This window comes from Caretta caretta, chromosome 3 (genome assembly GCF_965140235.1).
Source record: "Caretta caretta isolate rCarCar2 chromosome 3, rCarCar1.hap1, whole genome shotgun sequence".
NCBI classification, from domain to species: Eukaryota; Metazoa; Chordata; order Testudines; family Cheloniidae; genus Caretta; species Caretta caretta.
Window position 1 is genome coordinate 113,681,119 of NC_134208.1, and position 22,073 is coordinate 113,703,191.

At 40.1% G+C, this 22,073-nt stretch overlaps 1 protein-coding gene across 3 annotated transcripts in view; it reads left to right on the forward strand.

Annotated features, from left to right (window-relative positions):
- The first annotated feature begins 272 nt into the window (after positions 1–272).
- UST (uronyl 2-sulfotransferase) overlaps positions 273–22,073 on the forward strand; it is a 300,004-nt gene continuing 278,203 nt past the window's right edge. For 2 of the 3 annotated variants that reach the window (XM_075126796.1, XM_048844295.2), the window contains exon 1: positions 273–912. In XM_075126796.1, the coding sequence (XP_074982897.1) occupies positions 657–912 (256 nt within the window). In that variant the 5' untranslated portion in view covers positions 273–656. The remainder of the gene's footprint in view (positions 913–22,073) is intronic. The other variant, XM_048844294.2, reaches the window with a different exon arrangement.

Here is a 22,073-nt window from a genome sequence, read left to right on the forward strand (position 1 = left end):
GGTAAGGGGGCTTGGGACAAGCTGAGGATGTGAAGGGCAGGGGAATCAGTTCTGGAGGGAGCAGGAGGTTGCAGAAGGCAGCTGATTGGTTGGGAAACAGGGGCTTAGAGGCGGAGGTGGCAGGGCCCCTAGTGCAGGGAGCTTCATTGCTGCTGTATGGCCCTGGCCTTACTCCACCCCTGAGCGCCATCCAGCGAGCGGGAGTGAGCGGCAGAGCCCCCAGGGGTCGCTGGTGTGGAAACAGCAGGCCCCCGGCGCGGCTCGGGGAGGAGCGAGCGCCGCGCAGCAGAAGGCGAGCAGCGGGCTCGGGGGCGCAGACAACTTCGCGGCGAGTTGGAGCCGGCAGCCCGCGGTGCCTGGGCTGTAACCTGACACCGGGGAGAGAGCGCGGCGGCGGAGCGGAGGAGGAGGAGAGAAGCCCCCGGGAGCGAGGGAGTGGGATGGTGACCCCCCCCGCCTCCGCCTCCGCCTAGCCGGACTCGGCGGCGGCGCCCGGGACTCGCGCTCCCAGCCGGGCTCGGGGCAGCCGGCCATGGGGAGGGGGCAGCTCGCCTGAGCTCCCGCTAACTTTCCCCCCGGGCGGAGCGGGGCAGGCGGATGGAGGATGCGCTGTCCCCGGCGGGCTGTGTGACCCGGGGGCGGCGGCGGCGGGGACGATGAAGAAGCAGCCGCAGCAGCACAGCAGCAGGGGCTGCCAGGAGCCCCGGCCCCATGTGGCCCCTTCAGCTGGAGGGGGCCCCGGGCAGGGGGGTGCCTGGAGGAGGAGGCGGCCCCTCTCGCTGCTGCCTTTCCTCTCGCTCCGAGACTACGGCTTCTGCATGGCCGCCCTGCTGCTCTTCTGCCTGGGCTCCCTCTTCTTCCAGCTCAACGGGGGACCCCCGCGCTTTCTGCTGGACCTGAGGCACTATCTAGGTAAGGGCGGCGGGCTGCGTTGGGGGGGGGGGGTGTGAATGCCGCGTGGGGAGCCCCCTCCCCAGGGCTGGGACGCTCGCATGCCTGGCCGGCTCAGCCCCCCTCCAGTCACCGGGGGGACTTGTTGCAGCTCCTGCTGCCTTGACGTGCATCCCCTGCGTGGCGGCGGCAGGGGAGGATGGATGCCCTGGCGATCAGCCGGCCTGCTAAGCATCGCGGGGCACTGCGGAGCCCTGTGCCTGTGTGTGCACGGAGAGCCAGGCTGAGCAAGGAGCAAGTGGCCCAGCGCACATGCTGTGCCAGTTTCCCCACCCAGAGTGCTTCGTCGCTCGCCAGAGCCCCACGGGATCCGAAATTGGCCCCAGCTGGAAAATGTAGCGGCGTTCAGTGTGGTGCAGAGCTGCGATGCTGATCCGGGCCTGGCTAGTTTAATTCTCTAGTCCTTGAATAACCAGGCCTGCAAAGGTATTTTTCAGTTTTGTTCAACTTTTTAACAAGAGAGGCTCCTTTCTCGAGAGTGTCTTGACCCTGGATTTCCTTAGGTTCAAGGACTGCACGGTCCTCTGTACCTTCCTAATCCATATTCCTAATAGTGTTCATTCAGGCTGAATGTTTCTCGCAAAGAATGTGAACCCTGATGAAGTGAGCTGTAGCTCACGAAAGCTCATGCTCAAATAAATTGGTTAGTCTCTAAGGTGCCACAAGTACTCCTTTTCTTTTTGCGAATACAGACTAACACGGCTGTTCCTCTGAAATCTCTCAACTATGTGGCTAGGGGAAGCACAGGGGGTGAGGCTAAGCCTCTGGCTTCCTGAGTTGGAAAGAGGTGATTCCCTAGAAAAATAGTGTATTTCAGACTTTTGGGTCGATGAGTGGAAGCAAAAGAAGTTTTGTGAAGAATTTGGGAAGTAAATCTGCAGGATTTTATATTCTGAGTTTGTGTAAGACGCCGTGATGTATTGGTATAGTCCCCAAATGAGAAGCTCAGTTTACACACAGCTATGCTACTGGTGAGGAGGGAAAAACGTGCAGTGCTTTTTGTAAATACCTATGAGTATGTGTTTAAAAAGCAGGAAGTAGGGAAAAGGATGATCAGAATGAACTTGCTGAGAAAATAGAGCTTTGGCAAAAGGTAGAGGACAGTGCACTGGAGACTATTTCTAAAATTTGAAACTAAATTAAGGCCTTTGGTCTTTTATCTTGCCTTTTAAAACTGTACGGAGAAAGGGTTTATAAATCTACATCTCCACTACTAATTTAGATTAGAACTTGGAATTGCAAGTGAAAACTATAGTTATTGCCCTCAGGATATAAAATGTGGAAGTTCAAGCATAACAAGTCATATATTTTCATATCTCTAGTTCAGAAATACTAGGAGTTAAGTTTTTTACATTATAGAGGAGACAGGAATGAACAGGTATCTGAATAAATTTAATATTCTGTTTATTCATGATGGAATAGATTTCTGTTTCTGAAGTTTGAGTGAGATTTTAGGTTCAAAGCTTCTTTTATCCTTGATTGTAATGTTCCTTAGTAGTTTGGCCATTAAATTTGCCCAGCTTATTTAAGCATTTTAGAAATTTGCAGATCTTTGTCTAAAACATTTTTTGAAGAATGAAGTATAAAAAATACATTAATAATTTTTACCATAGGTGTTTCTCTTGTTAATGTGTTGCTGATTTGATCTTTGTCCCTTATTAAAGACGTCAGGAATAATTCAAATAAGCTGAGCATTGTAGAAGGAGCCATTGGTTTTCCCCCAGGAGAACCATATTCACTTTAAAACTAAAATACAAGAGTTGATGAGAAAGCTAGCACGTATTTTGAGAAGAAATTAAAACAGAAATGATCTGACTAAAACTGAAAAGTTTTCAGGCCCACATTTTAACATCACTAAGGCTTTCATTGTGCGGGTAGGCATGCAAACAATTTCATGTGGTCTTGGTGATGTCAATGGGACTACTCACATGCAAGATCAAGATAAAGGCACACAATCAATTTTCAGATCTGAAAATGTTGTACCAATCATTATTACAGGAAACAACTAGAGCTACGAGAACAGAAAAGGAATAGAGGACAAACATGGGTTTCTCTAGGTTTTGTATTTGTTTACTTGGTGCTTTTGACAATGTTTTGCGTAGTAAGTGTTGTTGCTTTGTTGATCAGTGGCACTACTCTGGGGCGAGCTCATGGGCAGCCTTTTCCTCAGGCTCTGCAAATATGTTTGTAAGCAATACAGCCTACCAGAATTGAAACTGAAAGTGAGACTGAAGAGGCAGCTGGCAGGTGTGTATTCCAAGAAATGGAAAGGTAGAGGCTGGGGATGGGCCTGATTTGTTTGGTCTTAGGCCTGACCAAATGATTTTTTTTTTTACATGTCAAGATGTGCTATTTATTTGCCTATTTAAAAATATTAAGTTTGCCAGTGGCTATTAAACTTTTTTATGGACAAAATTTCTTGCCATTTTTGGCCATACACTTTCCATTCCCTTATTGAACAGTATGAAGAGGGAAGAAAATATGTTTGAAAAAAAGCTGTGATGCCTTTCTGAGTGAGAAAGTGTCTATATGTGGTAGTTCCTCTTTGCATAGCTATCTTTCCTCTTATTTGCAAGGCTATGTGGAAAAAATGGGCAGAGTATGGTGGATGTGGAGCTGTGCTAAACACTGTGGTTCCTCCCATGTCAACCGTATACTTGGATCAACTCAAAAGGGAAAACCGTGGAAAGGTAACATTAACTCCTGTTTTACATTCTAGGCCTGATTCTCCATGGTATGATTCCAGTTTTATGTCAGTGTGACTCCATTGGGATAAAACTCAAGTAAAAAAATAGTGAATCACAACTTGTGACTTGACTTTACGGCTTCAGAGCAGCTGTGGGACAGTGTAGTTGCTGTTTCTGCCACGTTGCCATAGACAAGGAGGGGACTTACATTTTGAGAGCATCAACTGGAGTTCCTTAATGTGAATGACTAGGATCCCCTGGCGGTGGGGAGATTAGATCTCCTAAATCCTGGTTAGTCCTGTGAAGTTTGCGGAAAATGTGGAGGCTTTTTTTCCTTGTAGCTGCAGTATTTTTGTGTTACGTTATTACCCTTTGCATGCATTTGCGTCTAGAATGTTCACATTGCCTACGGAATGTTCATATAGTATGTGAAATATCATATCTACCTTAGCTGTTTTGAGTGGTTGTTATTGCCATAGGATTAACTGTTCAGTGGTCAATATGAAATGAGTACTATTGTCGGATTTTTATCACGTTACTGAAACCGCTACCTCTGTTGGCACTAATTGGCATTCTTGTTGGAAGTCTCAAGGGAGAGACCAAGAATCTGTATATGGAGGATACCTATTCTGTGAACCTCTTGTGGCTGGTTTAATAGAGCACTTCAGTGTCCAGGATGGCCAGTCTAGCTCCTTTTTATACGAACACTAAATTCTCACTTGCTCACACTTTTTGTTCCACCATAAATTTAAAATAGCCACTATTATTGTTGGGCCTGCTAAAACTTGGTTTTATTGCTGTCCCCAGCCTTCCCATTTCTAAAGCAGCAGTCTAATATTTGTAGAGCTGATAGTCTTTGATGCTATTTTAGCATGAGATGTACTCGGTAAATTTAAAATTGTTAAAATAAGAACACTTGGGGGGAAAAAACCTGTCTTTTGCCAAATGGAAAAGAACATAGCTCTTCTTTTATCATCAACTATGTCTGTCTTCTCTAAAAGCAAACAGATGGTGGAGAAGAAAAATTCTAATTAAAAATTCTTGACAATGTCTTTTAATTTTACTTTTTGTACTTTACTGAAAGCATTTAATATGTTTTAATTAGGGCTGTTGATTAATCACAGTTAATTCATGTGATTCACTTAAAAAATGAATCGCGATTAAGAAATGAATCACAATCAATCGCAGTTTTAATTGCACTGTTAAACAATGGAATACCAATTGAAATGTATTAAATATTTTTGGATTTTTTTTTTTACATTTTCAAATATATTGATTTCATTACAAAAGAGACTATGAAGTATACAGAGCTCACTTTATATTATTTTTATTACAAATATTTGCACTGTAAAAATGATAAATGAAAGAAATATTTTTTCAATTCATCTTTTACAAACCATAATGCAACCTCTTTATTGTGAAAGTGCAACTCACAAATGTAACAAAATAAATCTACATAACTGCACTCAAAAACAAAACAATGTAAAACTTTAGAGTCTGCAAGTCCACTCAGTCCTGCTTCTTGTTCGGCCAATTACTAAGACGGACAAGTTTGTTTACATTTATGGGAGATAATGCTGCTGGCTTCTTGTTTACAATGTCACCTGAAAGCGAGAACAGGTGTTTGCATGGCACATTTGTAGCTGGCATTGCAACATATTTACATGCCAGATATGCTAAACATTCATATTCCCCTTCATGCTTCGGCCACCATTCCAGAGGACAAGCTTCCATGCTGATGGCGCTCGTTAAAAAAATAATGCGTTAATTAAATTTGTGACTAAACTCCTTGGGGGAGAATAGTATGTCTCCTGCTCTATTTTACCTGCATTCTGCCATATATTTCATGTTCTAGTAACCAGTCTCGGATGATGACCCACATGTTGTTCGTTTTAAGAACGCTTTCACTTCAGATTTGACAAAATGCAAAGAAGGTACCAATGTGAGTTTTCTAAAGGTAGCTACATCACTTGATGCAAGGTTTAAGAATCAGAAGTGCCTTCCAAAATCAGAGAGGATGCGGTGTGGAGCATGCTTTCAAAAGTCTTAAAAGAGCTACACTCCTATGTGGAGACCTCAGAACCCGAACCACCAAAAAAGAAAATCAACCTTCTGTTTGTGGCATCTGACTCAGATAATGAAAATGAACATGCGTCGAGTCTTCACTGCTTTGGATTGTTATCGAGCAGAACGTGGATGCATGTCCACTGGAATGGTGGTTGAAGCATGAAAGGGAATACGAATGTTTAGCATATCTGGCACATAAGTACATTGCAATGCCGACTACAAAAGTGCCATATGAACACCTGTTCTTGCTTTCAGGTGACATTGTAAACAAGAAGAGGGCAGCCTGATCTCCAGCAAATGTACACAATTCTTTTGTCTGAGTGACTGACTAAACAAAAAGTAGGACTGAGTGGACTTGTAGGCTCAAAAGTTTTACATTGTTTTATTTTTGAATGCAGTTATTTTTATACATAATTCCACATTTGTAAGTTAAACTTTCATGATAAAGAGATTGCACTACAGTACTTATATTAGGTGAATTGAAAAATACTATTGCTTTTGTTTTTTATAGCACAAATATTTGTAATCAAAAATAAATGTACAGTGCTCACTTTATACTTTGTGTTCTGTGTTGTAATTGAAATCAATATATTTGAAAATGTAGAAAACATCAAAAAAATTTAAATGGTATTCTATTATTTAACAGCGTGATTAAGCACGCGATTAATCATAAGTTTTTTAAGCGTGAGATTAATCACGTTTGATTTTTGTAAGCGCTTGACAGCCCTAGTTTTAATAATGTCTCAGTAATAAAGACAGTCTGTGCTATATCTGCCAGTCAGCCTTCCTAGTTTTAAAAAATGTTTTTCTTTCCCCTTACAGCATGTGAAAGTTTTCCCTTTTGTATGTCTATCTAGTAAAACAGTAAAAGTGACTATACACAAAGTAGAGGAAAAATATTTTCTCCAACTTTTTCAATCTTTTCAGTTTCTGTGGCAATATTACATGTTTATTACAATGGAAAGTATACAATTTTCAGTCTGAAAATTGATTTTGAGTTGGCGTGTTCCTTTAAGACCCTACCAATAAAAGTCCCATCAATTCTTCATAATAGACGTTAATGGTGGGCGTGGGGGGAAGAGACATATTTCTCATCCCTGTATAAAAATCTGATGAAATGTATTTTTCTGTTATGGTCATCTATTTGTTAGAGGAGGGAAAAAAGTATTATTTTATTTTTTTTAAGGGACAGTGTGAGAACTGGTATGGCAAAAATGTAACCCACCAGTTGTGTTTTGGATCATGTCATAAGTGTATGCCTCATTATTGTCCAGAACTTTCAACCTTCCAAGGCCCAAATGTGGGAAAGAGACCTCAAATGAGGGGGACAAACTAACTGGTCTGACAGTTACCTTTAAGGAGCTATCTGTATAATAAATGTATGTGCTTATTTATCTGCTCTGTTCTTACATTGAAGCAGAACAATGATACATAATAGAATCTCATTTTTCAAAATGCTTTTTTTAAACAAAAATTGAATACAGCAGTGAGAATATCTTAGTTACATATGAAATATGCTTTTGTGTAACTCTCACACTACTGATTGTGAATATAGGTGTGTGTGTGTGTGTTTGGTTTGTGTGTTTAATTGAACCAACTTTGTAGAAATGTTGATTTTTTACTAAGTAGTTAACAAGACAATCTGAATAGATTGAATTAAAACTTTGCTGTGTTCTTTTCAATTTCAGGAACTTTCTTTACACTCAAAATGGATGATGTTTCTTTGGTGGCTTTGAAATGCTTTGATTTTTAAATTGATTTTAAGGATTTATTACAATCCATAGATGTATTAATTGCTGTCTTTGTAGAATCTGAAAATCTAAAATTTTTGTCATAAAGCCTTGAAAAAAATGTGATCGATAGTCAAAAATCTCTACCTGATATTTTTCTACTCTCTGCTTCCTTGGGCATTGTTTTGTACTGAGAACATGAAGGTATTTTGTTTAACTAGAATGTGTCTGAACTTTAATTCATTTTACCAACCTCTCAAAATTAAGATGAGTTTTAAGGAAAAAAACAAACAAATGTACCTCATCTCAAATAGCTTCTTTTTTAAGGCTGTGTAGGAATGTTGTTTTCCATACATTACTTGCTCATTGTTCACAAATTGTCGACTTGTAAAAATAAAGCTTAAAATGAAGATTTAGAATATGATACATTTACAACTTTTAGATTTGGCATTTGCAAATAGAAAATAGGAATAAGTACAGTGTCCTTATTTGTTTCATGAGTGACTTCAATTTTTGTGGAGAGTACTAGCTTTTAAATAGTAACTTAACTGTTACCATGGCTATACAGTTATGACCCCAAGTTATTATTGTTATGAGTGTATTTTGATGGCATTCTAAAATAGCATTTTCCATTTGGAGTATTGAATGGTGTTTGTTTGGAGATATACTGGGAAAGCACTACCCATGTACAGGTGTTGAGGTAAGTATGCAGCTGTGTATACTTCTCCACATTTCCTATCAATGACCTTAACTGTGATCTTGAAAGGATTTATTCTTCTCCGCGTGAAATACAGTGTAACTTTCATCCTTTCCAGGATTCTACTCAGTGTGACTTCTGTCATTAGTATCAGATTATATAACAGGGAGTGATATATATGATAGGAAAGGTTGGATGGCCGAATGGTTAGGACACTAGCCTGGGACTTGGTAGATTTCCTGTTTGGCCACAGACTTCTTGTGTGACCTCGGGCAAGTTGTTTGTTCTGTCTGTCTCAATTCCCCATCTATAAAATGAGCATAGAAGCAGTTTGCTGCTTCGCAGAAGTATTTTGAAGATAAATACATTAAAGATTCTGAGGTGCTCAGGTTCTACAGCCCTGGGGGCCATATAAGTATTTAAGATACATCAATATTTGTAGTATGGGCCATAGTCACCTCAGGATTCTGGTCCTACCCAAAACAGATGGTGGTGGTACTTCAGATAAGGCACAGGTTGTGTTTTAAGATGGGACTTGGAGATAAATTAACACAAAATCAGTTATCTAAGTATTTACCCTTCTTTTTAAAGCTGTCATAGTAAACTTTCAACATAATCACTTTTAGCAAGTTTACTAAATCAAGTATTTGATATAAATAACCTCTGAAATCCAATCATGGGGCTTTAATCTGTTCTCTGATGTGGACCTATCAAGCGGAGTGGTATTTTATGTATCTGAGGGCATAACTATGTCACTTACCTTCTGTTCCTGTTGGTGCTTTTTAGACTTCCCTTGCAAATTGAGTAATACAATAAAAAAACACCTCAGTTCATTTTGTTGCTCTAAGCTTCTCTTCCTCCATGAATAAATGGCAGGCACTCTAATAGTAGCTGAAGAATATGCAAGCCAAAATAAAGCAAGAAAGTGTCAGGGGAAAAGTGCTTCTGGATTAATGGACTGACTTTCATATTCCCTTCTGAATAATGTTGGTTTGGGTTTTTTTGCCTTTACTTATGGTGTCAGAAAGAACGATGTACATTTAAAACTGCCAGAGAGGGAAACGATATAAGTACAAAGGCTTCTATGCATGTTGCTCTGTGGGGAAATAAAGTCTGCTTGATATGCTGAATCATAGCATGTGATAAGTGATATCCCTTTTGGTTTTCCTACTTCACTGACTCCTGAGATTGGTCAAAGTCAGTTTACTTTGAAGTTTTTGAATGAAACTGGGCACTTAATTAATTTCAGAATCTGCATATGAGTGTATGGTGGGAGAAATCAGTGGTCATAATTTGTTTCATTGTATAAGAAATTACACTTTTTTATATAAAATCTCTATATATAACACAAGGGCGATTCATTCCAGGAGGATTTGGTGTTCTTGGAATTTTGGGGGATGGGTGAACTAGGTCAACAAAATAAGAGCTAATTTTTAGAAAAACTTGAAGTACACCATGACTGACATTTGAACCTCCCACCCCAATATTAATTTTTCACTCATTTTACATTTTTCTTTTTTGTATACTTCTGTGTTTCCTGACTCCAGTTGGGACCAGAGGTTGAAATGCTTCAGATGAGAGGGTATTATAAAATAATAAATATTAATAAAAAAAAGAGACTGTCCTGACCAATGTTTCTAGTTTGACGAAGCACAGGAAGTACTGGAAATCACATGAGTGCTTGTTACAAGATCTTCACCTCCATTTTTCAGGCCCAATGGGGTTGGATACTTACTATAAAATATTTAGAACATAGGTGCTGAGTCCATGGGTGCTCCAGGGCTGGAGTATCCACAGGAAAAAAAAATAGTGAGCACCCACCAGCCCCAGCTGTTTTTCTGCTCTGGGAGGGCGGAGCACATCAAGATGGCAGAGTGGGGGTAGGAAGTGGCTGAGTGAGGGGGCAAAGTTGGGGTGGGAAGAGGTCGAGCAAGAGCAAGACCTTGGAAGATGGGAGGCGGAATGAGGCTGGGGTCTCAGGGGAGGGGGCAGAACAGGGGGGAATAGGCAGGGCAGCGCCTTGGGGGAAGGTGTGGTGTGGGGTTGGTGTCTTGGGGTGGAGCACCCACAGAGAAAACTAAAAGTCAGTGCATCTGATCTATAACCTTGGGTTTTTATCTAAACTTTCATCCACTGCTAGTGTTTATACACTGTCAACTGTGTTATTGTGACCCATGAGTGGCTGTTCTACATACAAAGATAAGTCTACTACTGTTGACAGCTGGGGGAGATTACTCCTTTAGCTTAGAGAAAAGGAATACTTGTGGCACCTTAGAGACTAACCAATTTATTTAATAAATTGGTTAGTCTCTAAGGTGCCACAAGTACTCCTTTTCTCTTTGCGAATACAGACTAACATGGCTGTTACTCTGAAACCTGTCTTTAGCTTAGGTGGAAGAAGCTTGTGCTTTTAGTGACAAGTCCTAGGTTCAAATCTCTTGATAACCCACTGCCCACTTTTATTGCTCCATCATTCCTTGGGGTGGGGGTCGGGGGTGGGGGGGGATAAAGAAAGCTGAGTTACACAAAGTCTCTTAAGTAGAGCCAACAGAGTTAAAAACTACACTACATACACACAAATCAGTGTATGCAGGCATACATAAGAAAATGAACTCTAAAACTTTTATTCTGGACTGAAACCATTTTAGATGTTTACAACCAGTGCTAGCCTGATTCCCATTGCTCAAGCATTATAAAAATATACTTGTCTATTTTTTCCCCACTTCATATTATTTCACTCTTTGAGAAGAGTAAAAGAAAGCCACAGCTATTTTCTTTTCTGCAACTGAACTCTTATTTTTGATTGCCATTCTGCAATTAAGTTATTGCTGCTGTCTGATTTAATAATAATAATTAATAAAGGTTGGTTTTGTTGATGGTGAAGTTTTGTAAGTGCAGTAATCTTCACCAAGTGGTGCTACAGTGTGTTTGGACTATATAATCAGAAGGCATATTCTACTCTACTCTCTGTTCCCTTGCGTCTCATGAGCTGTGCAGCCATGGCGCCCAGTTGCACCTGGGGTGAGCCTACCCTCCTCCACTGTGAGCTGGAGGTTGCATTGAATCTGTAATAATATAATTCTGTGACAGCATTGAGAACTCCTTGTTGGTTTGAAGGGAGATGAGACTGTGAATGTTGCATCCTCAGAACTCTGCCTATTATCCTTGCCTAGGTGTGGATGGAACATGCTGAGCCACAAAGAGAGGCTTCTGCAGAGTCGGGGTGGGTGTGTGTGTGAAACTGTCTTGGCTCAACCTACATTCTTCTCCTCCCTGCCCCCCCCCCCCAAAAAAAAATTGGGAGTGAAGAAGTGAGTTCTCTGTTCCATTTTTCTGTCTGTGGCCAAAAGTAACAGGATGATTTGTTTTTGTTTTAGACAGTTCTGTGGAACACTTTCCATAGTATCTGGGCACCTATGAAAAAATTAGCAGACACTGACTAACTAGAGGCCTGGGCTTACCCATGAGAGGTCTATACAAAAGATGGTGCAGGTAGGAGGGCCACCTGTGAGATCCATGTGCAACAACTGCAGTTCCTCAGCTGTTCCTCATAATTCTAGCTTTCCTAAGTGGTTGCAGAATGATACTGATATATGACGTATGCCAATTTCATTGCTGCCTAGAATGGTTGTGTGTATCAAACTAGTCATTCTTCTATCAATTTCATTCTGTGGCTGTTTAGAATGTATTGACAGCTTTTTAAATCTTTTTTAGATCCTTCTATGCTCCCATTATTGTAGTATCTGATGGCCTCACAAACTTTCATGGGTTTATGCTCACAATACCAGGTAGGGAAGTGCTGTTATTCCCATCTTACAGATGGGGAACTGAGGCACAGAGAGCCTAAGTGACTTGCTCAAAGTCACACAGGAAGTTTGTGGCAGGACAGGGAAACTGATGCTAACTATCCTCCTCTCCTGTGCCTCTGCTGATTGGTAACACGCTGCCCCGGGCATTATGACATCCACCACCAGACAAGACAACAGAAATCGGTATTGCATAGGGTATTCTTTTCTTGCCGAAATATCAGTTGTGAGCATGAAAGAATGTGAATGGACAAGTTAGTGAAACCACAGCATAGAGTATCTACCTTATACATTTTAGATAATACTAAAACTGTTGCTATGCATCTCCTTTTCCTATAAAAATTAGAGATAGAAGAGATATATTAGGTCATCAAATCCATCCCTCAGGCAGTACAAGATTTTCTCTGCAGGATATTTTTCTACTGCTTTGTCCAGTCATGTTTTAAGTGAGCCAAGCTTTGGGGCTTCAGCCAACTACTCTTGGGGGTATGTCCCACAATCTGGTAAATCTAGTTTTTACTAAGCCTGTTTTGGGTCTTTATTTATTCTCATTACTTCTAGTTACCGTATAACCTTTTCATACCATCACACCATCCTTTTGTCTCCAAAAGTTTTATGGACATAAAGATGATTATATCTCCAGTTTAGTAAACAAATCATATGTAGTCTAACTCTGAAATTACTAAACTTGATTATTCCAGACCCACATTAACTCAGTCCCATTTGTCCACATCTTTCTAGTACAGTGGTGTCCAAAACGGAATGTGATATTCCATGTGTAATCTCATAAAAAAATAATACAGACAAGAATCATCACCTTCCTAGCTCAATGATAGGATGCCTGTATATACAGCTCAAAAATCATACTGGACTTTTTTCTTGCCATACAAAATTTCAAAGACATGTTTAATTTGCTTCATACTCTCTCCTCACGTCTTAGTCAATGATTTCCAAGTTTCTTCCTTTCATCAAAATACCTGGAATTCAGGTTATTTTTCCTGTAGATATTTCAGACCAGTGGGGTAGGAGACTCAGAGACATGGGAAGAGCTAGTGAGGAAATAGGAGCTGCTCTCAGAAACTGGAGCCTCCAGTAGGACCAGAAGTACAAGTCACCAATAGTAGAGTAACATCAAGAGGTATATGTGGACGGGTGAACAAGGTGGCTGGGCAACAGGAAACCAATGAAGCATGTGCAAAGGGAGACTCGTATGCAGGGGAGCAGAGAGAGAACAGATGGAAGAAGAATGAAATAAGAGCAAATGATGACAGCATGATACTTTTTTCTAAAAAGAACAAAAACACCTACTGCATTAAAAAAACACATAAAATACAATTAACATTTGCCTAATGTTGATTCTCAGGCAATACCGTAGGTTGTTGTTTTTTTATTTCTTTTGCTATAGATTTTTTTTAAAATGTTCATATACACAAGTTCTGAGCACCTTCCCAGCCTCTTGCTACTACATAAACAAAGTGATAAAAATAATACAAAGCAATTACTGTAATTGTCATAGATTTTATGCAGATGAGAGAAGTGGCCAGAGAGAGAATCTCTCTACCATATTTAAAAACCTTCATTTTAGGGCTATTAGTTTTTAGAAAAAAGGTGTTGAAATTGACAAGAAACCAACACTTATGGTATAAGCATACAAATGAAAAGTCAATGATCTTTTAATTGGGGGGAAAAAAAGGTAAAAAGAAGGAGATTGGAAAACACTGCTGGTTCTACTTTGTATGTAAAATCCAGGGTAGCATTAGTGAATGTTAAAGGAAGCAATAAAACAAGCACGTTCAAGATAGATTTTAAGCCTGAGACTTAAATTTTGAACTGAAGCAACAACCCATGTATTAAACTCTTGTAAGAAACCCAGAGAGAGAGAGAGTGTGCACAGTGTATTCCAAAGTAACCAATTGTTCTGATTATTTGGCCAGCAATAACAGAGAAACCCACCCATAAATTTGGCATGACAAGTTATTTTACTATGAAATATATTCAACAGAACATCAAGACGGCAACAAGAGTATTCCAAGACACATTGCCTGCCAACGTAGTGGTTCCTGCCATGATATGGAACACCTAACAACCCACCTAAATACACTTCATTTACATTTATGCTGGACTCAGAAAGCCAATACTAGGCTCTTAGCTTTATGTAGCTCTGAAAAATGTATGGTATATAAACTACGTAGCTTTGGACCATTTGTGCAATAGTGAAACAAGTGAACATGAGAACAGATGCATCATTTCTTCCAGATATAATGGAAACTTCCAGCATTTAACTACAAAACAGAAAAAATGTCAATCTAAATCAGTGGTGGGCAACCTGTGGCCCGTGGGCCGCACGCAGCCTGTCCGGGTAATCCACTGGTGGGCTGGGAGACAGTTTTTTTTACACTGACCATCCTCAGGCACCACCCGAGTCCTCAGTGGCTGCGGTTCGCCGTGCCTGGCCAATGGGAGCTGCAAGAAGCGGCAGCCAGCATGTCCCTGCAGCCCACGCCACTTCCCACAGCTCCCATGGGCCGGGAATGGCAAACCACGGCCACTGGGACCTGCGGGTGGCTATGCCTGAAGACGGTCAACGTAAACAAAACTGTCGTGGCCCGCCAGTGGATTACCCCAGCGGGCTGCAGGTTGCCCACCACGGACTAAAATCAAGGGGAAGTTGCACTTTATGCAAACCCTTTGATTTCAAAGTGGTCCTAATGCACCACTTTAACAGTGTGACAGAACCCAGGTATTTTAAGAGCCACTTTCTGGGTGAAGTGAGCTGATTGTAGTATGTGGGAGGGAGATTATTTTGGGGCTGGGAGTGTTAGTAGGTCTGTTCTTTTCAGCCCCCAGCTGAAAAAATCAAAATAAATGATATGCACATTCAGTGTCTTTTATCCAAAATTCTCAAAGTCATTTGAAACAACTAAACCTCGTTGCATTCTGTTAGACAAATAGGAATTACTATTCACGTCTCACATATGAAGAGAAGTTTTTCAGTGAGACTGAGGTAGAGGTGGGAACAGAAGGTGTAGGTTGTGCCTCTATCCCTTTCTCTAAGCACTAGACTGCACACGACATTACTAATACTCATTATTTGATTTTCTTTACTGACTAAAACTAATCATTTGATGTAAATCTTTCCAGAATGCTTGTCTGATGAGTCAAGTGAATCCAAACATTCAGCTACTTTATCTTTGAATGAAAAACTTGTTTTCTTAATTTTATGGAGTTTTCTCCTCTAATTTTTTTAATCTGATATTTTTCTAAACAAGCAGTGAGTCAAACTTTGGCACAGTTCTAGGATTCTTTATAGCTAGGCATTCTCCTTTTTTCTAAAGTGGAATGTGGAACCAGCTGATGGTTTCAGTGTTTTTCCATAGATTTTTTTTTAATGTGACTATTAGAAGCTATGGGATTAGATGATTTGTGGGATTATGAATGGTATGTGGTGTCTTTTACCTCCTGGCCACCAGTTCAAGTACAGCTGACGCTGACAGAGACAGAAAGTTGTTACTGTCTCAAGGCTGTTCCGGGGCTTCTGTGGAATGAGTTGATGTCAGTTCAGTGTTCATGTCACAACTCCCACTATCACCACCACAAGCACTAACCTGTTGTTGGTCTCATTAACAGAGCCAGGGACATGGGGAATGAACTGTTTTTTCTCTAGATATTCAGCTAGGTCATGGTTGAGACACAGCTGGGGAAGAGTAGGGGAAGCACGTATTGGATTTGTTTGTGCTGTCCTTGTTATGAATGTAGAGGATTTTGTTGTAGAGCTGTCAATCCAGCATCTTTTATCAGGAACAAATTGCTTAAAAATGGTGGCTATGCAGTACTTGAAAATCCTACTAGGTGTTGTAGAGGAGGTGCAGACTTTTAGCAAGGCAGCTACTTTTGCAAAGTAACTGCTGAGTGGGATGCCTGCCAGACTGCCCGGCTTCTGGTCCTTCATCTCAATCGTATTTAGTTCTCAAAGAGCAGTGTTCATTCAAAATTCTTTAAGTGCTTTACAAAGGAAGATTAATATTATCCCCCTTTTATAGACAGGAAAAGAGGCAACATGACTTGCCATATAGCCAATCAAGGAAGTCTGGGCAGGACCAAGAGTAGCACCCAGGTTTGCTAAGTCCATGTTCATTGCCTTATCCACTGGGCAATAGCTCTCCTGTCATTATTGCTCAGAAGAGCTAGTAATAAATAATGACAGACTTCGTAGTGTTCGTGAAAGGGAGGAACACATGGCACTGTCTTGTGCCCAGTGCAGGCAGTTGCTGTACAAGTTTCTCAGCATAGCTGAGTAGCTTGAATGAACAGAAAGTGGTCAAATCTAGCTTCAAAATTTACAAGGATTTTTGTTTTTCTTAAATCTGGCATTACTGATACAACCTTGCCTCTCCTCACCTATCTTTACTGTCTTTATCTGATCATTCTACTCTGAAGATGTGTGGAGAGGGGCTTGACCGGAAAACATGTACAGTATGCATGCTAGAAATCTGTTGTTGAGAATGAAAAGGTCTTGCTTATCCACGAATAGTAATCTCTAAGAATCTATATCCAGGTTGCTCATATGCCATGCATCAGGTTCAGGACAAGATACTGAACAGGGAGTGGGGGACAGAAGGTAATTGTTGGGAGTATTTTTTTTTTAAAAAGTGGGGTGGGAGAAGTGTGGACAGACCTGTTAAATTTTCCAGAGCTTAAACTGTAAAAACATATCTTTTAGGGTTCTTCACTTAGAAATGTGTAAAGGAGGGAACAGAGAAGCAGTAATTTAGGTTCATATGCTCCTTTAACTTGCATGGTATTGAGGGGAACACCTGGCAAGTTAGGGTGGTCTGTCTTGGAAAGGAGCCTTTTCTCGTGGAGGAGAAGATAGCTGGCAAGTTGTACCATTCTCTACCACTCTAAAACTGCCTCCAGTTCGTCTGCATGATTTGTGCATTAGACCCTCTATGCTGAAAAAAAGGATGCATGTGGCATGGTAAGGTGTGGGAACAGCTGCCTATGTAACATGCTCACTCTGAAAGCTGTATAGCTGGCTTCAAAATAATACCCTTGTAAATTATTGCTGCTTTTGCGAACCAGTAACTTAAAGCATAAGAGCTAGTTGTGCTGCTGATGCTAGGGAGGGAAGGACTGGGAAGTGCATAGAAGCAAAGAAGATACCCCCGTTTGTCTAGACAGCCCAATGGTTTTTAATTCTGTCTTCTCACGCCTATACATAGTGTGCCTCAAATCTTTATGCTCAGTTTGTAGAGCATAAGACCGTTCTTAATTGCAACAAGTGCTACAGAGATATTCATGTAAATTTTGCCCTTTTCTTGGGCCAGTTGGCTCTTTATATCTGGAGAAGATTCCTCAACTCTAAGGTAGGTACCTACACTCTTTCTGAAGTGTGAATAAACAGAGGTATTTGGTTTCAGATCGTTATCAGGTCACAAACAAAAATTAACAAACTTTAAAGTGACTTGATAGTATGGTTAATGTTTTTTTTTCTTAAATACGTTTGTGTTTTTGGCGCAGCTGGATGTACAGAGTTTTCTGTTTTCATATTAAATTATTCTGGATCCTAATTCAAGCCTGAAGTTTTGGTCCTGTAAGAAAGAGATGTGGTGGTCTGACCGTTCCTCTGTAGATGGTGGTTTACATCACACGCAAAACACAGCATGGTTCAGGTTTGCTAATTAAGTTCCAATTTAAAACCAGCAAGTTTAGCAATTCAGTTGAAATTTGGCTCTGGCTCAACGGTATTTCCTCATTAGTATACTAATGTAAATAAATACATTAAAAGCAGGGTTTTTGCTCTCCTCATCGTCCTCACTGCTAACTTCAATTTATGTACTTATTTTAAAAACAGTGTTAAACCCTTATTCTGGTACCTTCCCTTTGGCCAAGTTCCTGGTCACCTGTGTCTTTGGGGGACAGGGAAGGATTACTGGACTCCAAAATCATGGACCTTTTCCCCCATTTGAAACTTCCCCCTCTGTGATGTTTCATCAGCTAGAAACATTAGTGTATGGATGTGTGTAGTGTTTTTTTTTATTATATTCCACCTAAGATTCTTAACCTTTTTGTAAAATTCACAACCACAGTTTGGAACCTGCTTCACTGGAATATGTTCCTGCTTTAATGTAGAGCACAGGGGTGGGGATGCCCAAGCATTCTTTCTCTCCTCCTACTTTTGTTGCATTACTCATAAACCATTAATGAGGTGAGAGTAAGCTCTAATGTAGGATTGCAATGTGTTCTGACTCCTGAAAGGCTGTACTTGTTCATGAACTAAAAGAACAGTATGACAATGAATAGACCCATAAAATGTCGTGTAAGCTCCTGACTGTTTTGGTTTCTTTTGAAAAGGGAAATATACTCTTCGCAATTCTAATCCTTCTTGAGTTCCAAGAATTTAATCTTGGCAAAGGTCATAAGGCAACCGCCTTAACTTTTCTTACTAGGCACTATTCAGTTTCTTGATTTTGTTCCTAAAAGGTTGTTTTTCTGCTGAGATGGCAGTTAGGTAGAGACTAGTTTATTTTCTTTAATTTCTTTCACTAGAAATAACTTGAAACATGCTGTTTAAGTGGCTTTATTCTACTGTAGTATATTAAAGTGTCCTTGAATGTACATTTCTTCATTTCTTTATTTATTTATGCAACTCTATCTCTGGTTTGTTTTATTTGGAACTCAGGCGAGAGTGTCACATTCTCCTTGTTACCTTTGTTTAGGGGGAAAGTCTGCTGGATTTGTTTCTTCTGGACTAAATTCCCCCCCCCCCTTTTATTTTTTTTTTAATTTAACTACAGAAGAATATGAAGAATCTATGAAGCTTGCTTCACTCTAGACTCTGCATTCAGCACAGGTCCCTTTTGCTCAAACTTCTCTCCTGCCGTAGTTGTGAGGTCCTCTGCTTGTTGAAATAACTGTGCCAGGTTAGCACCACAGGGATAGAGAGGCATTATAGCTCCTTGTAACTTGGTTTCTGTAAGATGTAATGTATGATTTAGCCAAGGTGGTGAAGACATGTAGTCATTCATGCATCTTGTAAGCATAAATGAATCCAATATCTTGCTGTTTAAACCTACGCTATTTTCCTTGCCTTGCTGTTTGGAGGACAGTGTACCAGTGACATTGCTCCTAATTTTAAAAAATGGAATGAGGAAAGGCATGAGTGATAGAATAAAAGTACCTGCTATTAGACCTCTTTGACCACCAAGGTCATATGAGTTGTGGCTGATTTCCTTTTAGTTGTGGAGGGCTAGTACTAAGCAAAGAAGTAGATAGACTATCCCCACACTTTTACTGACATGATTGTTAGGTAAATATGGGATCATATAAGAACAGCATCCTAGAAATTTTTTTTTTCTAAGAATGGAAATAGGCTTGTTTTGAAGCAGATGTGCTTGATATCCATGGAGGAATTTGTTGGCACTCGTTGGCACATCTGACACTGAGCAATAAGTTAAAGTGGACTTAACAGTAACTTTGGCTTTAGTGAGGTCACTTGTCCTAAAATTTGAAATATACTCCCCATTTTCACAGCTGTCCTGTACTACAATTTAAAGGGCTTCAAGTTCTCTTCCCCCCCACCCCCCATGTTGTATTTTTGTATCCTCCTATGTATCGTCACACATTGGCTTAGTGTCAGAAAGTGACTCCCTTAAGACCAATATATAATAGTGACATCTCTTTTTGGAGTTAGATGACTTTCTGGAAGAGCTGAACCTGCAGTCAAGTCCAGAAAAGCTGTCCACATCAATGAAGGAGCAGAGGTGAATTGTCAGCCTCAGGATGAAATAGAGAGGAAATGCATCCTGTCAGATCCTGGGAAACAAAAAGGTGCCAAAAGAGAACCGTTTTCATACTACTTCTTTACTTCGTGTTTACAGGCCTTGATTCCAATTTCATTAAAGTCAAAACTTTCCTTGTCTTCAGTGGGAACAGGGTCAGATCCAAGTAGCACATTTTTCATTGTATATCTCATTGCATTTTACAAACTTGAGAGTGCATTATTAACCCCATTTGTAAGAGGAGTGAAATGTGGCACAGAGAGGTTTTTACTTCTTGAAAGGTACACAGAATGTGTCACTGGTAGAGCTGGAAAGAGAATCTGGGTTTTGTAACTCCTACTCAGTCCTTAGACTGCAGCTGACCCTGTGTGAAAATTTCATTTTACTACATTCATAAATCACCATTATGACTTCAGTTTGTTTTCAGAACTTTTTTTAATAATTTTTTGTAATCTGATTTATCCACTGCACTTAATGGCAGGCATGCAGCCTGATTTAATTATCTTGTTGCTAGAGAGGAAGTGCTAGCTATGACCCAGGATCATTTACCTTTGAACAGTTTGTCTATTAACTACTGTATTCTTCAATGTAGATGGAGGCTACTTTGCTGCAGACTGTTTTCTTGGTCATAAAGTGTTCTTTGCACAGAGTTACGTTCTGTTAATTTAGAAAGAGTAAATGGGCCAAAGGTATTAACATACCCCAATCACTGTCCAACATTAAACAGTGTTAAGCAAGGTTCAGGGTTTGGTATGCAGAAACTTCAGCCTGCTTAGTACCATGGCAAATACACCATTAAAAATCCTTTTAACCTTTTATTAAAGAAAGATACAGAAAAGGAGGAAAAACAGTTATAAAGCATTGGAAATGTCAAGTATTAAATAAGGCTTTCATTTTAACAAGATTTTTTGTTCCCTTGACCTTTAGCTGGACAAAGTTTTAAAAGGAAAAATACCCATTTTTCACAGTAATAACTGTCCTTTTGCATAAAAGAGAAGGTAGTTGAGATGAGCTGAAGCTATTGTTGCTATTGTTCTTGTTAAAGTCCAGTCTCATTTCATCTGAGGCGGTGTTTGGGATGCAGCTGGTATGGGGTGGCAGTGTCATCTGGATTCTGTCCTGGTTTGGTCAGGACATTTCTTAAGCTCAGGATGATGAAAGCCTGGGGTCCCACAAAATGATTGAGGTGGCATCCATGATGGCAACGTGCACTCGAGTAGCTTCCATCTGTTGTTCCATCTTTTCCCCGTAAAGCCTTTCCTTAAGGATCCAAAACGGGAGCGATGGATAGAATAGACCATCCCCTCATTATTTTGTCCACCAGTTAGGCCTAATATTCATCACACTAATTTTCTGGTTCTACCTCTTCTTCTGTTTCTACCAAGCATGATTTTAACATAGTCCTTGAATTATATTAACATGACCTTTTTTTTGGTTGATCTAATTTCATTTCTCTGTTTGTTTTTTGCGTTTATTTAGTAACATTGATTATTGAAAGCAACTTGACCTATATTCTATTAACACTTGTTGTAATAATCTATAACATTTTATGAACTTTCATATACTTTTTATAATTGAGTCACAATTAGGGTAAATTAGTAGTCCCAGTTATTACAACAATTATTTTAGTAGGCTTGTGCAATGTATTCATTATCCTCCCTGTACCATGTTTAAAGTCTTTCTTACATGCTACAGATATATAGCTGTTCTGTGACTAAGTAGTCAAACTGATCGGTGAATATAGTAATAAACTTGCCGTATACTTCCAAACATGGTGTAATTTATTTCACTGAAACGTTGAAATTAATCTGTTTCAATATGAAACAGATACTTCTGGCAAGCTGGATGTAATGCCAAGAACAGGAAGTCTGAAGGCTTTGGATTAAAGCTACAGGAGGCAGGAGAAAATAAGGATATCTTTATCAGTTAACTTAATAAAACCATAATATAATGAGATTAATTTCGAGTTGGATGTGAGTTTCATAGAGGGATTACTACTCTGTTTATTGAATTAATGAGATAGGAGACAATGAGTCAAGCATTTGACATCAGCATGCCCATGACATTCGCATTTGGGTCTGCAAAGCTCCACCATTCAAAGGATTTTTGGGAGTGTTTTCTGATTTGCTGGAGGTAGGGAGGATTGACATTTGAACATTTGGTGCATCTTTCCTTATGCAGCTTCCTCAGAAGTTATTCATTTTTCTGTGTGCTAACAAGATCAGCTTTTAGACGCAAACAGTTAAGTTCAGAAGAACTTTAAAATGTCAAAATAAGGCCATGCAATCTGATCCATGTTAATGGACCTCTGCACCCAGGTGGAGCTTTGTTGACTTCAGTGGGACTGCATGGAT